Raw genomic sequence first — 16,971 nt, forward strand, 5'->3', positions numbered from 1 at the left:
CTGAAGGCAGTAGCAGTGAGAAAACACCCCGGCTGCATCCCCCCGACGTCCTGATACTTTCTCCTTCATCCTTCTTGCTCGCTTCTCTCTTGGCCTGATCCAACCCTGGACTTCTTCCGTCACCGTCGACCTCCTTTATGATTGACCTGGTCACGGTTTCTCCCCTCCCTGACCACGAAGAGCCTCAGGGGCTACCAACGATAGTCCAAACAACTCTGCTGCTGCCAAGCAGCTCCAAGCTAGCCGCCCGCCCCCCCTCCACCCCTCGCCCCCGAGACCAGTCGGGAATGTAGCTAGGGCGCGCTGTGCCAGTGCTGCCGGTAGCCCCCATCCCCCAGCGAGCAGCCGCCAAGTAGCAGCCCCTAGGCAGTTCCCCCTTGCCGACGACTCCCACGGTAGGCTCGAGGAAGCAGCCCGCTTCGGGCCACCCCCGGCATCCCCTTTCTCCCAGGCAATATTTCTCCCTGGGTTGCCTCCGGCCATTAGAGAGAAAGGGCTTTTACTGTCTTTCCCGATGACCGGGGTGGGGGGGGAAGGCGAAGGAGCGGGGCTGTGGCGACACGGACCGATTAAAATTTTCAGGGAGGAAGCTCGGGTTTAGCACAACTGAGGCATCGATGCTCTAGTCTTTAGATCTTCCGTATTTTCTCGAGTACGGAGAGGTAAGGGAAAAGAAGGTGGCACATCGCAGAGGGCTGGCGCGTGTGTTTGGTGTAAGAGGTGTCAAATTAATTTCTACCAACTGTGTGTGAAATCGTTGCCAAAGTCTACTTTGGGATACAGAGACATAACTTAGTTATGGGCACCCTGCTGACTTAGGAAAATAAGCCTTACTACCCAGTCAGGCATTTAATGTGGATGTTAAATCATTTGTGATTACTAATGTCTAAGTACTTTGTCATTGCCAAGCTCTCATTTTCCATCAGAGCAATTCTAATTGATTTAAATGGTCTGCTTCGCCTTGGTGCACGCATGATCACGTCGTAAGTGGTCTTTACGACTATTTTAATTGCCAAGGATGTTTTTTCCTTAAGAAAATCTCTGTGCCCAGAGCAGAACAAATTATTATTGCAATCTACAAATACACAAACATTGTTTTTCTCCCCTCTCTTCATGTTTTGTTACACCAGTCTCTCTTGTGTTTTGGGGGGCTTCAGTCTTAATTTATGCAAAATTAATTGATATATCTTTTATAATTGATGTGCTGTAAAATTAATGAGTAATTTATGTAATTAGTCAATTAAGGATAATTCTAGCATATGTTCAATATGCCCAGAAGGTGTACTTTACAAGTAGTTATTTGTCCAGGAGTTTGATGTTGAGAAAACTACCTAATTAATTTTTTATGCATATCAGCTTAGTATCTATTTAACAGCTCCCTTTGTGATAGCAGATTTAATATTTATCTTTCTAACATGTCTGAGAGGATGTACAATGGATTAGCCTCCTGGTACCTTTAAGAAGGCCCTTTCACTCCAACGGCTTCTCACTTTAATTATAAGAGATCTTTACTCTAACTGGTCTCCAACACACACACGCTTAAAGGTGCTGCACCTAGTGTCAGGGACATTATAAATAGCCATCATTAGGAAATGTTTATGGGCAACCTAGAGATCATCTGGACCCACCTTTTTAATATTCCTCTTCCTTCCCCGTCGGTGACCCTTTAAATGTATCTTAGAGGACTTAAGGGGCTGCCGAAGCATAGCGAGATAGATCTGCTGGCTAATTAATTGACACGGTTTTGAATATTCATATCTAATATTGCCAGTATGCTCTTAATTACATTGTTGGACTTTTCTCTAAGGAGGCTAAATCACCAAAGACTTAATTAATGTAATGTATTCCAGAACTGGCTGGCTCAAAAGGAAGACAGTTGCTGTCAAGAGTTGCACCATGACACCTGGCTGCTGATGAACAGTCTTTTGTTATTACTCTTTGCAGGAGACCGGGAAAGTTTTTGTTGTTGCTGTTGTTGCTGTCAGTGTTAGCGTTAGGCTCTCTGCTTTATTTGGAAGCAGTAGTAGCGGAAGGCGCTCGGCCAAGGGCGATGGGCATGGGGCCTGTCTGCACCTCGCACTCGTCGTAGGCAGCGGCTGACGCCAGCTCGGACGGCCCGAGCCCCGAGCAGGTATCGCCAGGCCCTGAGCCTCTGCTCCTGCCCTGCGCAACGCAACTGCCAAATCGCCCGACATCCTCGGGTGCGCAAGCCGCTGGCCGGGGGCCGAGATGCGCGGCAGGCAGCGAAGGAGCTCGGGGAGGGACGGGGGTTGTTGTTGGACGGAGCGCTGAGGTGCCAGAGTGGGACCGCGGCTTTTTCACCATCTGTCTCGGGCACCCTGCTTACAGTCGCCTCTTGAATTTGTAGTTGGGGCGACATCCCGACGTTCTCCTTCTAGAGCAGGTGACATGTGCACACCATCCCGGACTTCCCCGCGGAAGGCAAAGCCAGGATACAAGGCAGAGGTCGAGCCACTAGAACGGGTTTTCGTCCTGTCTTGCAGGCAGAGGGAGGCCATCTGATGCTGCCCAGCCACCTCGGGCTCTGCCCGTGCCGCCATCAGCACCATGCCCCCAGAATCGCCGGTCACTTGAAGAACTAAAGCTGGCAGCGCTGGCTGCCCGCGTAAGCAAAGCAGCCTCTGTCACTGGTGGGGCTCCTCTGAGACGGGATGGGAAAGCGTAGCGTTGATTCGGGAAGGGAGATGTGGGACAGACATGCCGCGCTGAAACGACCAAGCGATCTCGCCTCAGAAAGCAGCGAGTCAAAAGTCGCGGTTCGGCACGTCAGCATGTCGCCTCTTGGTGTCAATTCTCGCAGGGGACAGCAAGCTGTTCGCGGCTTGTTCCTTTCCCACCCCTTACCTGATGAAAGGCACACGTGATTATCCTTCATCCTGCCTGACTGCATTTCGCCTCAAAATTAGCATCGCCGCCAGCAAGTCGTGACAAACTGAAAGAATGGGTAGCATGAGACATGACAGGAAGAAAAGGGGGGGGGGGGGGGGGGGGGGGGGGGCGGACGGAAAGAGAGAGAGAGGTGTGTGAGGAGGAAGCGAGTCTCTCTGCTGGCAACACCTGTCCTAATGCAAGAGCTGAGACGATGCTCCGTTAAAACCGGGGAGCCTTGAGCTGCAGAAGGCTACAGGAGGAGGCTGGGAGTGACAGCTTTTTCCCTGCTGGAAGATACCTTTCCTATCAAAGAGTGAGCAGATCCCGGCCCTGTCTAACCTTTGAGGTTGGACGTTGACCAAGCGCTGCTCGGCTCTGTTTTCTTCTTCCCAGGCAAAGTTTTTTAAGCCCACGTCACCAAAGCCCTCTCTAAACCTAGCCTTCACTAAGCCAGACAGGTCGGGGCAAAAAAAGAAGGCAGGTGTGTCTAACGTAACACCAACCCTGCAAAGAAAGCAAGAGCCAGGTGACAACCACCATGCTGCAGAAAAGCCACGGCCTGAGGGGGAGTTTTTCCTGTGCAGGCAGTGGAGGTGTGTGAGGACAAGTAACTTTTCGAGAAAGCAAAACATTATAGTAACTTTTCTGGTTGACAAAAGCCTGCAAAACTACATTGTCACGTGGGAAACAATACTGCGGTAACTGGAGTAACCCAAGGTGGTTGCCACCAGCACATCATTAGTTACCGCCAGAAATACTAATTGGCCTGGCTGAGGTCAGGTCGATCACCTGAAGTGCTTTTCTTTGAGTAACTACCTCGGAGGCTTCAAGAAACAGTACTCCCTTACACAGACACGTGGATGGACCACAGCCCTACGGTGCCGTTGTCTAATAAAGTCTCGTACTAACAGCCAAGCCATTGGGTGAGAACACTTTTCGGGTGTGTGGGGAAGGATCCCAGTACTGGAGGGTTTACTCTGACGCCTCTTTGGCTGCCAGAATTCCCACCGTGGAGGCCGACGGGAGCGCAAGGGTCGGGCTGGCGACACTGCAGTCTCGGTCTTCCTGCAGAGATGCCCGGCGCGGGGCGTCGCTGCTCGCGACCGGCACCCACCCGGACTCCGCTCCCCGCCCCACCAGCTCCGCCGGGGGAATTAGCGAGATACCTCTGCCTTCGGGAGCGGCCGCTTCGGGGAAGGGATCAGGGGAAAACAAATGCAAATAGCACTTTGGGTCTCACCGGGCTCCTGGGTTGGATCGGCTCTCCTGCGAAAAGTAAAATCCCCGCTACCGTGGAGTCGAAGAGGATGAATGTGATTCAGGGCCAAGGCTAAGCCCCAACACTAATTGGTGAGGCAGACATTGACTACTTCAGACCCAAGACTTAGAATTTGAGGACTGGAGCAGGGCTTTTAATTGGTTAAGAAGGGAATGAAATGTTTTTTGGAAAAATGCACAAACACATCAGGAAAGATGCCGAATGTCGGCTTTCACCGTGCTGTCAATACGAGGCAAAGCCCGCGAAGATACACGATGTAAATGTTGCTGCCACTATAACCTGAAACTTTCTTAAAGCATGCACTTCCTCGCGAAACTTTGGTTTCCAAAATTTTGGCTGATCATTCTGTGTCTTTACCTTTGATTACGGTCTTCAGTTTACTGTCTTTGGTTAGGTGTAACACTATTAAACACACATTACTTAAGGAAGGGACTTTTCTTTTATCCCTTTAGATTATCCCGCAGATTATCCCGCCTCCTCTAGTTTGCCACTTCTGCCTGCAACGCCTGACTCGTAGAAAGACGATGCTCAAATCAATCACCTCGAGGTCGGGAGCTCGTCGAGTCCTGCTCTCATCCTGGTCCCCCAGCGCCGCAGCACCGGCCAGTACCAGCGCGGGAACGGGCACTGGCGGCGGCTGATCCCCGACACCCGCGGGGAAGGGTGCGCTGAAAAGAGGTCGTTTGTTTGTTTTGGTGGTTGATTTGTTTGTTTGTTTTTAAGGCTCTTTCAACCTATTCGTTTATTTAACCAATAAAGGTCAGGATAACCATTTTAACGAAGACACCCCTTGTAGCATCTCGCTCACTGAGCTCTGGTAGGTGCTAACGTTGTGCAGGGGTTCTTCCAACTCTAGTGGCAGCAAAGAGAGCAGGCTTCCCTGTTTCTTGCTCCAATCTTCAGCCCGCCTGTTACAACACAGCACTTTTGGAGGACAGATATGAATTGTTGCTTTGCTCATTGATTCCACTAATCAACCGGTCTCAAGTCAACACTGGCGCTAAGCCGCTCGTCTCGAAGCTTACAAGAGGATGCTTTAGCAGAGTCTTTCACTGATTTTTTTACGAGCCGCATGGGGGCCAGGAACATTAATTGACCTTGTATAACGATTTGGAGAGATGAGTGCAAGATTTTTTGCGTCTCGCTGGTTTTGTACTAGGTTTGCCGTAGCTTGTTCAGATTTATGAAAGGGATGTTAAGTAATTTCTCCAAAGGCCCCGTATTTCCCTCTTCCTGGTTCTCGGGGCTAGCTTGACGCCCGTTTCCTCGGGATGCTTGTCACGATAGAACGCGGGACCGGGAAGGGCCCTCGGCCGTCTTCCACCTCGCAGTGTTGCGGTGCCCTTCGCGCTTGTTGCTCTCTGTGCGCGAGAGAGGGGCTAAGGGAGAAGAAAATGGCTTTCGGGGCTGCGAAAGGGCTAGTAGGAAGGGGGAGAGGGAGTGTCTCTCCTCGGGCTGCTGTTCTGTACCCTATCTTTTGAAAGCGATCTCCCTCACATAGAGCGTTTCCTGAGCGCCCTGGCTCCACCTTGCCCTGCTGAGGAGGTGTGAACGAGAGGAGAGCCGGGGAGCTGTGTCTCGCTCCTTTTCAACCAGACGCCAAGTCCCCGGGCCGCTGTCATGTGATAGCAAGAGAGCGGGAGCCGCGGGGGCTCTCCCGACTCGGGCACCATTACAAAACCGCGCCGGAGCGCGCCGCCCCACCACAGCCGCGACGGCTGCCGCCCCTCTCGCCTACTCTCCCCGCCGAATCCCGGCGCCCGCCTCCGCCGCAAACTTTTCAGGGGACACCGAACTGAGCGGTGAGAGGGGCGTTTCAATTTAATTCCTCCCCGCCTCTGCCGAGGTGATTTCATGCTTTTGAGCCCTCGGTGCTTTCGGAGCATCAACTCCAATCGAGTGTGACAGGCGGCAGTGGGGAGCCCGAGAGATTCGTCGGACTCCAGCAGGAAAGCAGGGACACCAGCGGGGCCCGGGACCTGCCTCTACCCCGTGTCCCCCGAGGCCTTGCGGCCTGAGCGGCAGCCTTCTCTCCAACTAGCAGCGGGGCTGTGTGGCGAGGCTGCCTGAGGGAGCCAGGCGCGGAGGGTTTCGGCGGACCGCCGGGCGGCTGCGGTCGCTCGTGGGTCGGGCAAGAGGCCCCCGGGATGTAGAGGCGGCGGCGGGGCAGGGCTGCGCTGTCACAGGCATCCCCCAGCCTGCCGTGCGCGGGGCACAGCGGCGCTCGGCGCCGAGCAGCGGGGTCGTGCGGCCACGGGAGGGCTGCGGCGTGGCGGCGATGCCCAGGCCGGGGAAAAGCTCGTACAGCGACCAGAAGCCGCCTTACTCCTACATTTCCCTGACGGCCATGGCCATCCAGCACTCGGCCGAGAAGATGCTGCCCCTGAGCGACATCTACAAGTTCATAATGGAGCGGTTCCCTTACTACCGGGAGCACACACAGCGCTGGCAGAACTCCCTCCGCCACAATCTGTCTTTCAACGACTGCTTCATCAAGATCCCGCGCCGCCCCGACCAGCCGGGCAAGGGCAGCTTCTGGGCGCTGCACCCAGACTGCGGGGACATGTTCGAAAACGGCAGCTTTCTCCGCCGCCGCAAGCGCTTCAAGGTCCTGCGCCCTGAGCATCACCTGCCCGGCGGCGGTGGGCCGGGCGGCGGGGTCGGCAGCGGCGGGGCCGGCAAGCCCCCTGCGCCTGCCCCGCATATGGTGCATTACTTCCACCCTCACCCGCCGCCGCCGCCTCCCCCGGGAAAGGTGCCAGGGCTGACGGGCTCCGACGCGGCCGTGGCTGCCGCCGCAGCCGCCGCGGCCGTGGGAAGGCTGCCACAGTTCTCGCCCTACGGGAGCAGCCAGCCCTCGGGCTTCAAGCATCCATTCGCTATCGAGAACATCATCGGCAAAGATTACAAGGGTGTGCTGCAGGCCGGCGGGCTGCCGCTGGCCTCGGTGATGCACCATCTGGGCTACTCCGTGCCCAGTCAGCTCAGCAGTATGGTGAGCTCCATGTGGCCTCACGTTGGGGTGATGGACTCCGTGGCCGGTGTGCCTGTGTCTTCCGACTACGGACCCTTCGGGGTGCCCGTGAAGGCGCTCTGCCACCCGCCGGCACAGACCATGCCCGCGGTCCCGGTGCCCATCAAACCGGCTCCGGCCATGCCTGCTGCCACCGCAATCCCCGCCCTATCGGTCGCCGCCTCGCAGATCTGCCCTGCCGCCTCGCCGGCCGCTGCTTCGCTGCTGGAACAAACCGCCAGCAGCATCCCCGAGGGCAAGGGCTCTCTCCACTCCGTCCTAGTGCACTCCTAAAGGGCAGCGGGGTGGAGGGAGAAAGGCCCCCAGACTCCCAGGGGAGAGGGTGCGGAGGTCCGGGGCATGCGTGCCGCACGGAAACTCGATCCATCTCATGATTATAGCCCTGCAAGTGTCTGTGTTTATATTGTGTACAATCTTATTATTTGAGACCAAGGTCACAGGTAAGAGCTTTTATCGTCATTAAATACCGTGGGTGGCGGAGAGGTGATGTGAAAAGTCACAGCCGGGGCCAAGGGGGTTGGATCGGAGGAAGGAGCCTAGAGGAAAGGTTTCCCCCGCCACCTTGACAGCTGCGGCATGGGCCACCCGTGCAAGCTAGGCTCTCCGCCCAGGGTGGCCGACCCGGAGATCCCACGAAACTCTGGGCCAGGTGAGAGAGAGGTTGCTGTCTAACGGCGGATAGCGGGGAGCAGAAGGGTAAGACTCCCACTGAATTCAGCTTTTCCCTCTCCCCCGTGGGACGGGAAGACACAATTCCACCGTCCTTTAGATCTTGCTCCGAAAGAGCCAGGCGAGCTGCGGGGCCTGAGGACGTGCAATGATAACTGTTTAAAGAGCAAGCTTTAAATAGCTCGAGTAATTAGTGGGAATTTAAATGACAATGACACTGACAGCAAAGAGCTCCTTTAACTGACGATCACTTGTTCTCCCCCCTCACAATTCTACAGTCCACCCCAATATTTTGCATCGGAGAGCAAATATCTTAGGAGGCACTGCGGTGTGACCTGGCCTTTCAAAGGTGTGAGTGTCTGTCCGAAATCCCTAGTTTCTCTCTGAAATAAAAACAGCCCGGCGATTCATAGGTTGTGCTTTCCGCATCACCTTTCACCGCTCACAGATGCCGCTGTTTTGTGTATGTTGCTTGGCGTTTCTTCCATGTGAGTGTGAACATGAAAACCTTTCGCGAGGGAGGCAGTGGCAGAAGCCAACATGAAAAAGGTTTTTAAATTGTTCGGGGAAAGTACATTGAAAGTACATTTTCAGCAGAAAATAACCTTTCAACAAACGAGAGGTCTGTGTAAAGCAGAGGGATCAGAAGTCAGAGAGCGGTGTCCTGTCTGATGAGTCCCAGCTGATTTGTGAGCCATTGCTGCCATAACCCGTCTGCCCTGCTGTACACCAATACTCATTAAAGCCCATCTATTAATTTGCTTCTACTAGTCCTGCTGTTTAAAACGCTTGCCTTTCACACCCTTTAAGAAACGTCTGCTCACAGATTAGGGTAGTTTTGCACTTCCCTCCCCACAGACTTAGAGAAGTAGCCTAAAGTTTTGTTGGCCTCAAAGCAAGGGGAGGAACGAAAGCAAGGGAACGACACCTCTCCCAGGTAGACTCCCTGCTGCGGAGACTCGCCGCTGCCCGCAGCTCAAGCGCGAAGCACCGGCGGACGGATCCCGATCCCACTGAAGGTTTTGCAACTAGTTTCAGTGGGTGCTGGATCCAAGGCACCGTCTGGGATTTACCTGCCCCACTCCGGCAGACCCGCCGTGCCCCAAGACGCCAGGTCGTAGCCCCAGTCCCCGGTGAAGGGTACTTTGTGTCAGGCTGGTCATTCTTGGTAGACCTCCAGCCAGAGAAATCTCTTCGGCCGCTGGTGAGGTCTTTCCAAAGTTATCCCCACGCAGAGTCATGGAGTCATTTCGTCCCCTTGAGATTCACCCGAAACTGCTGAATTTCCCATTGTTGCTTATGCTCTAGGGTGTGGTACACCTTAATTTCCCAAACTATAACATTACTGGCGCTGAAAAAAAATACTGCTAATACTGTTAACGCTAATGGGACATGGATCGGTATCCCGGTCTGGAATCGACAGGAGAAGGAATTGCCTCAAAAGCTTTGCAGCCAGGTAAACCAAGCAGTGGTCAGATAACCAAAAGAAACGATCAAATAAAAAAAGTGCTCCACATTTTCTGTACTCCACCTGTTTCCATTTTAGGCAGTGAGCCATAGATATTTCTGCTATTAGAAATTAGTCGCTTATACAGAAAACGCTTCCAAAAATAAATCGCGAGTTGTGCTAGTTCTGTATAGCGCGATGCTTTTAAATACCGCTCTCGATGTGGGTGCTGTCTAGGACTCCAAACCATCTTAGGGAAGCTGCTTTTCCCTCACATCGGTCAAAGGGGTGAGAGGACCCGAAAATCCGTAGGAGGAGAAGAGGTAATTCGCCTGGGGATTATTCAGAGTATTCTGGACAATTGTAAGATTCTGGATAACCTTCTAAATTTAATCTCTGGATATCTTCCTGAGGTCCACGTAGGCCGGTCCCGGGAGCTCGGCGCCGCGGCGCTAAGTGCCGCAGAGGGCTGCAAGCTCAGCGCTAGCCCCGTTCGCCCCGCGGCGACTCCGGCGTCGCGACAGAACCTGGCTGTCGGGGCTGGGCGGCCGCGCAGGGCCGTGCCGCGACAGGAGAAGGTATCTGGCTGCAGCCGAGGGGAGGCCGAAAGTTCAACCCTCGCCCATCACTGGGGCGGAGACACTGGGGTTGCGGGACTCAAACAGAGACCGGCGGGGTCAGTATGCGCTGTCTGCAGCCGTCTGTGCTCGGCAGCGGCAGCTTAGGGCAGCGGGAGCTCGGTCACTTCTCCGAAGGGGTTGGTGTCACTCCCAAGGCAGCTGCCTACACTTTGCATTACCGTAAGACGGTGCTCTTTTTCGTAGCTCATACAATGAAAATTACAGAGGGTTAGAACCTAACAATTGCCGACTGTCAGCGGGAAAGGAAAAATGAACTCATTTAGAAATATTTTCTAAGTAGTTTTACACCTTTATATATACATATATATATAATTATATATATATAATTTTAAGGACTGTCTCTAAACATAGCCCTTGCAGTATGAAAATTTTATATCAACAACCAATACTCCCAACAAAATCATTCTCAGTGCTGTTTAAAACCAGGTGATGGCACAAACTGCTAGAGAAACTAAATAGCAGCCTTTCCTCCAAGCAGAAAAGCAGGAATAAACTGGTGAAGGGTAAGGTTTTCACTTGACAAATCAAACAGCAAAACAGCCTTGTGTTAACAACAAGATTCCCTCTGTCAGCTCATGTGGAAACTGCTTGCCTTCAGATAAAATAACGTGGGTTTTGCAAAGAAAAGGCAGCTGAGCATTTACTGAATAGGTGCAAGCAGGGAGATTATAAAGAGAAGAAACAGGTGTAAGCAGGACAAGCAAGCTTAATTTTCATATCATTAGACTGCCAAATGTAGCAGAGTAAAAGTTACTGTTAGTAGGATGGAGGTCTAAGAAAATGCACTGATTCCACCCCAGTATGCTTCTGATTTATTGTAGTCAGCTAATGTAGTAATTATGTAGTAATTATTACTTCTACCTATAGGAAACTACTCCTAACCAAGGTATCACTTGTCCATAAAGCATTCAGGTCGAGAACAAAATACAAATGCAATAAGACTTTTAAAATTAACGTGTTCTATGGTCTGACGTACAATAGTAGTGTTTCAGTGGATACATTCTCATCACAGTGATATCTGCTACAGTAACTACTAGTGTGATAATTGAAACTCTGGCCTCCATTGATTCAATCCAATTCAAACCAGAAACTGGTTTGGCAAACCTGCTTGGAATTTTGCTGCTGCTGTTGCTTGTAGGATCACATTTTCTCTTTTATTTTAAGACTTAATTTCAAATAATTATCTTGAAAGCCTACTTTAAAATACAGTCATCCCTGTAAGTGCTCAAAATCTGTAATAGTTTTGAAAAGTAAAGTTCACCTCTGCTTCTGGAGTCTTATTGAACATATGGTTACATAAACCAGGTAGAATTTTAGCTATCTATATGGTAATTTTAAAAACTTACTACCTACAGGTCCTTATCCTGAACATATTTGAGTGTGTTACTAATTTGTTTAAAGAATCAGTAGTTGTCCCTTGTTATTCATATAATGTGGTCCCTGGCACTGCTGCATGTAGGAAAATCTAATGCTTAGAGCACTCTTCTCAGAACCTCTGATGGAAACCTGAGTTCAAGATCACTTCAGCTCAAAAAGGATCCAAATTTTGCACCAAAACTGGTGAACTGCAAAATGGAATGTGGAGAGGACTTATGCCATTACATAGCAACAACAAATGTTAGCATCATGAGGGTCAGATAACCCACAGGGCCTTGGTGCTTTACTACATAGGTAGACTCCAACAACCATAACGGATGAAGAGAGGGAAGAAAGGAGAGGAATAAATGTCAAGTTTTCACATCAGACACTACATGGACTGGTGTTGTGTATTCAAGAAAGTCATGCTCATGGTGTGTAGAAGGTGAATTGCAGACAAGGAAGTGACAAATGTTTACTAATACTAAGTCATCCAGATTAATACAAAAGAATAGCTGACTCATTGGGAGATGCTGAAAGATGTCTGTACTTTGTTACACAATCATAAAAAGAAAATTGGAATGAATTGTTGATATATGCAAACTGTTATGAATACAGAAAATAATCTTGATTTAATATACATAACAACAGCTCTTGAACTTAGGATTCTCATGAAATTATGGAGATAGCTCTACAAAAATGTTGTCTTAATAGTCATCCTCTGTAAAAAAAAGCAAAACTGATAGGAAAGGAAGAGAGAACATGACAGAAATTACCATGTTCCTGTTCAAATCCTAAGTAAACTGGAATGCATTAGGAAATTCTGTGAGTTCCTCACAGCTGAACACAGATATGTTAAAACTGGGAGCATACAGAGAGGATAAGATGGGATAATAAAAGGTACATCTTCTGTACAAGTAGCAATTCAGTAGTCTAAGACTTTTCAGCATAAAATTTACATAAATTTACTAAATCATGAGAGATGTGGAGAAGGTAACTAGGCATGCTTGCTAATTCTTTCTCTTAATACTAGAAATGAGAGTAATCATAAAGGTTCAAAGCAAACAGAAAGAGGGGATACTTCACATAGCACTTGGTTAAATACTGTAATTTGTTATTGCAAGATGTTAAGGGTGTTAAAATTTTACAGGGATTTGAAGAACAACTGAAAAGCTCATGTAAGATAAATCCATTGAGGGTTGCTACATAAAAAGTTGCTACCACTTTCTCAGATTTGCTATACCAGTAATATATTTCTGAAAATATCATTACATAATTGTCTTGTCCTGCTCTTTCTAGAGCACCCATTTTTTGCTTACTCTTAGAGACAGCACACTGGGCTAGATGAACATTTGCATTGACCTAAGACAACTTCTCTTAATTAAAGAGAGAATCACGGTCTGTGACTTTCATTCAGAGCCAAATGTCATAAATTAAAGCAAATTTTCACACTCATTTCAGTGTATGATACATAAAATCAGACATCATGGATGCAGATGCAAAGAATACAAACTCCATACACCAATTGCATGTGTTTTATATGAAATGTCCTTTAAACAGTCCAGGAATGTACAAGTGTCCTCTTCCCAAGAAGAGTGCCTCATTGACTGCTCTGATTTGCTTATGTTTTGGTGAAATAAATTTTAATAATTAGAAAGCTTCATCACAAGAGACTGAGCCCTTTTTTAAATATTATGCCAGTATAAATAATAGAGTAGACTGAGTGTACATATGGATTTGAATCCCCTCTAAGATGGAGAAGCAACTCCAAACATCTGTGTCCTTTGTACTATAAATACTGACCATGTCTATGCCTTGCATATCTGAGGCATCCATACTGCTCTAGGCATTGACAAAGGTGACAGTGTACTATTTTTTTCTATAACTCCTTCTCTGGTTACAAGAGCAGTGAAAAGAAACTGTTTGCTTTTTGAATGAGAAAACAGTCAAGCTCTAACACATGGGGAAAAATCAACTCTAATGCTGAGCTTCACAGAACTTTAAAAGATAAGTTTCAATGAATTTGACATCTACAGTATATCACAGAATCCTGTAATATTTTTCTGGACTTCACATGGATGCTTAATCTACACTTGGAGAGGTACTAATTTCCAACAAAAATCCGTTGTTAAGGCAAAAGACCAGGGAGGAAGTTGTAAACCCACACCATATGGATTATTTTTATTACTTATCATTCATTAAAACAATCATTAGACAATAGACATTAACAGCCCTTTGAACAACCATAGAGACCAAGGATACCCTGCTTTTTAAGCCAGAGATTGATCTTGAAGCAGTCCTTTGAAAAACTAAAAAACAACTTGATATTTTTTATCAACTCATCACTGTCCTTTACTGTCAAAAGTTTTTGGCTGAATAGCAGTGTTATTTATTGAATTATTAGGTAAAGGGTTGTTTTACTGATAAGAGCTGCTATTTTTTCATATATATCAGTCTTCAATCTTAAAAAGAAAAAAAAATAAAGACAAAAAAAAGAAAAGAAAGGTTTAGCTCTATATACTACACAACCCACTCCCAGTGTGGATCAGGCCTTCCTTTCATGTTAATCTCAATAATCCTAAACTCAATTGATTATTAATTGTGGATAGAAATGCAAAAAGAGAGGAGATAAACATATGTTCACATACTGCTTGTGCTATATAACTGCTACTGGAAAACTATCATTTGCTGGGATAAGTAAAAGAGAACTGAGTAACGTGATTGTAGTAGCCATTTGTGGTTTATTAGCCTGTTGTTTTATGTGGTATGTGTGATTTGGATTTCTCTTTTCCTAAGGCTTGAAGTTAGATGTCTTTTAACTGTGGTTGATATGCATTTGAACCATAAGAGATTAGTAAATGCTCACATTATTATGATTCTTCACATGCTTAATAAAATGTATGGCTTCAGCTGGTAGGTGCTTATGTCTTGTTTATCTGATTATTTTTGACTGTTTATGAAAAGCTTTCCTGGTACTTGTGAGCTTGGAAGAAAATGAAGTGTAACATGTACATTGCTGGCTGATTATTACAATATACAGCTTTTAACCTTGAATAGGACTGTTGGGATGAGACCTAGAGAGTAACTCAATTTATAGCTTCTTCAGGTATGTGGCATAAAGACAAAACTATAAAAGAATTACTATGATACATCCTCAAAATGAAGTTACTCCACTTACACCAGTGAAACAAATAAGTGAAATGAGATCATTACTGAGCCGCTGGTAGTCTTATATCCTATCTGTTTAGAAGCTTTTTAAAAAAACTGCACATGCCCATTTTAATCACCAACTGCAGCATTCAAAACACAGGCTTAAACTGTGAGTTGAAATGCATATTACTCCAGATTTCATATTTCAGTATATTTTCTGCTTTGAAAATGCACCTTTGTGCCATCAGCATAGTTCAGGTGCAAACATTCAGACAGAAATGAAGGGAAAATATATGAAAAACATCAGCCTATAAGGCTGCCTTTATTTTGAAGGACAAGTAATCGTGAAGGAAGGAATAACAAATATAAGGATGAAATAGGGTAAATACAACTTGCAGGCATCAAATGCCAGCTATGACAGAATAATTCAATGCTTTTCTCTGTCAACCAACTCTTAGTGAAAATAAAAGTAGAGTAACAGGCTGAATACTGAACAGAGCTTCAGTAGAGTTTAGTATCATGGTGCTTGACAAATCATCAGTGTAAGTAGAGAAGGGCTAGAACCACATACAAAGGCTGTCCATAAACTGAAATAAAGTGTAGTTAACATGACATGTAAATGTAACAAGCCTCTGAGGAGGCTTGCCAGGTACAAGCAACTCAGAGGATTCCATTTGCTAACAAATGAGTAGAAAACTCATGCAGGAATATGAATGAAGGCCAAGAAAGAAATTCAGAGTTCTCAAGGATTCTCATTACCTTTAGCAAAGTACTCTTATTGTCACCCCCATTTTTGCCTTCCTAGCATATTACTTTTTTGCTTACTATACTAAGGTTGTATTAATTTTTGATTGTTTCCATCTCCATGGTACCAAACTGAAAAGTGGCTAACCTACAATCCAGCCCTCTTAGTTTGACAAGGAATTCCTCCTAGATTCTGCTGGAGAAAGAAATTTCATGATCAGTTCTCTACTAATTGTGAAGAAATACTATCTTAGCAGACATTACCATGCTAAGTAATTTTTTAAGCTACTGACACTCAACAATTTCTTCAGTGAGAAGAATTTTGATAGGGCAGTTAAGCCTGTTGATAAGCATGGCAAACACATATTCCTCCCAGCCAGGAATAAGAAAACTGCTGAACTCAACTACATTCAATTCTCTGGAAATTAAAATTGCCACCTGGAAATAAGCTCTATTTAAGGTGGTCATGAAGAAGAGTGGGACACTGCCACACTAGTGGCAGTGATCTGCTGCCATCAGAGAGGCATCTCATGACTGTCAGCAGTTTTGTGGAAGTCCTAGAATTCCCCCCCTAGAGGGGGGGATTTAAAAACTTTTTTTCGTGGCATTCATGGCAGAAGACAGAAAGGATTGGTCACTACTGGCTGCTAAGGATGTATCTTTCTAACACAAATATTTTAGTGTAGAGGGTAGCTTTAAGACCTCTAGCAGGGTTTCACTCTCCTCCTGGTGAGGGTTTCACTCTCCTCCTGGTGAGGATTTCACTCTTTTGAAGAACAGGAAAACTTACATACACCCTTTCAGTCTGAACTGTTTCATCCTGGTATCAACAGGATGCCCTTGAATTTTTGTATGCCTTTTCTTTACATCATAGCATTATAGCATCATTTTACTGTCATGTGATTCAGCCAAGGAAAACAAAATCCCTGGCACATTTTCATTACTTAAGAAGGAAATATGAAAGCAAAGAAATCTGTACCAATGCAGCCTGCCATTAATCTATTTCATTGTACAGGTGGGAACATCGTAGTTGCCTAGAGATACGTTTTCTTACTGATAAGTGTTACTTACTTTAAATTATTTCACTTTTTCATCACTTACAATTCTTTCCAAGACTGCTGTCAATGCTGTTGAAAGAAAACACCAGATTTAAAACACCTCAAATTACACTAAAAATCTAATGCATGAACATTGGAAATTTATGGAGGTTGGCAATGTTTGGTGAAACTTAATACTTCAATCTTAAAAATATGGAAGGCCATTTCTGAAAAATTTGCATAATACTTAAAGAGGACATGTCAAAATAATTAGAATTGTGCATGAATCAGCTTATTAATGGAGAGAGATTCCCAAGACATTCAGACATAAATTCTAGGTTCTTAAATATGAAAGTGATGTTCAGTGGCCTTTACTCAGCCAAAACTAATGAGGGCATATTGAAGATGCCTCACAAAATTCATCTTTGCTCTGCTGTTGAAGATGTGAAGATTTTTTTTAAATCTTGGTATTTCTTTTATTTTAACATTCTCTTTAAATGAGGATACTAACATACATGTGAATTCCCCCAGCAGCCACAGAAGTGTAAGAGGAAGGGTAAATTCACAACAGTTCTGCCCAGATCTTTCTTGTGTGTATAATAAAAGGAAAGGATTCATTTACTTTGATCCAACATAGTCAGGGACATTCGGAGAGTTCTCTGTGGGTTCCTGAACTTTTCAATACTGTTGCTACACTTATAGGAGCATTACTTTCTAGCCCA

The 16,971-nt window shown here is 46.8% G+C and overlaps 1 protein-coding gene across 1 annotated transcript; it reads left to right on the forward strand.

Moving 5' to 3' along the window:
- Positions 1 to 6,449: 6,449 nt before the first annotated feature.
- On the forward strand, positions 6,450 to 7,478 carry FOXB2 (forkhead box B2). The gene is given in 3 exon segments (XM_054178838.1): positions 6,450 to 6,831; positions 6,834 to 6,910; positions 7,002 to 7,478. Coding segments are annotated over 3 exon segments (936 nt in total).
- The last annotated feature ends 9,493 nt before the right edge of the window (positions 7,479 to 16,971 follow it).

The sequence above is a fragment of the Dryobates pubescens genome, chromosome Z (assembly GCF_014839835.1).
Source record: "Dryobates pubescens isolate bDryPub1 chromosome Z, bDryPub1.pri, whole genome shotgun sequence".
Taxonomy (NCBI): domain Eukaryota; kingdom Metazoa; phylum Chordata; class Aves; order Piciformes; family Picidae; genus Dryobates; species Dryobates pubescens.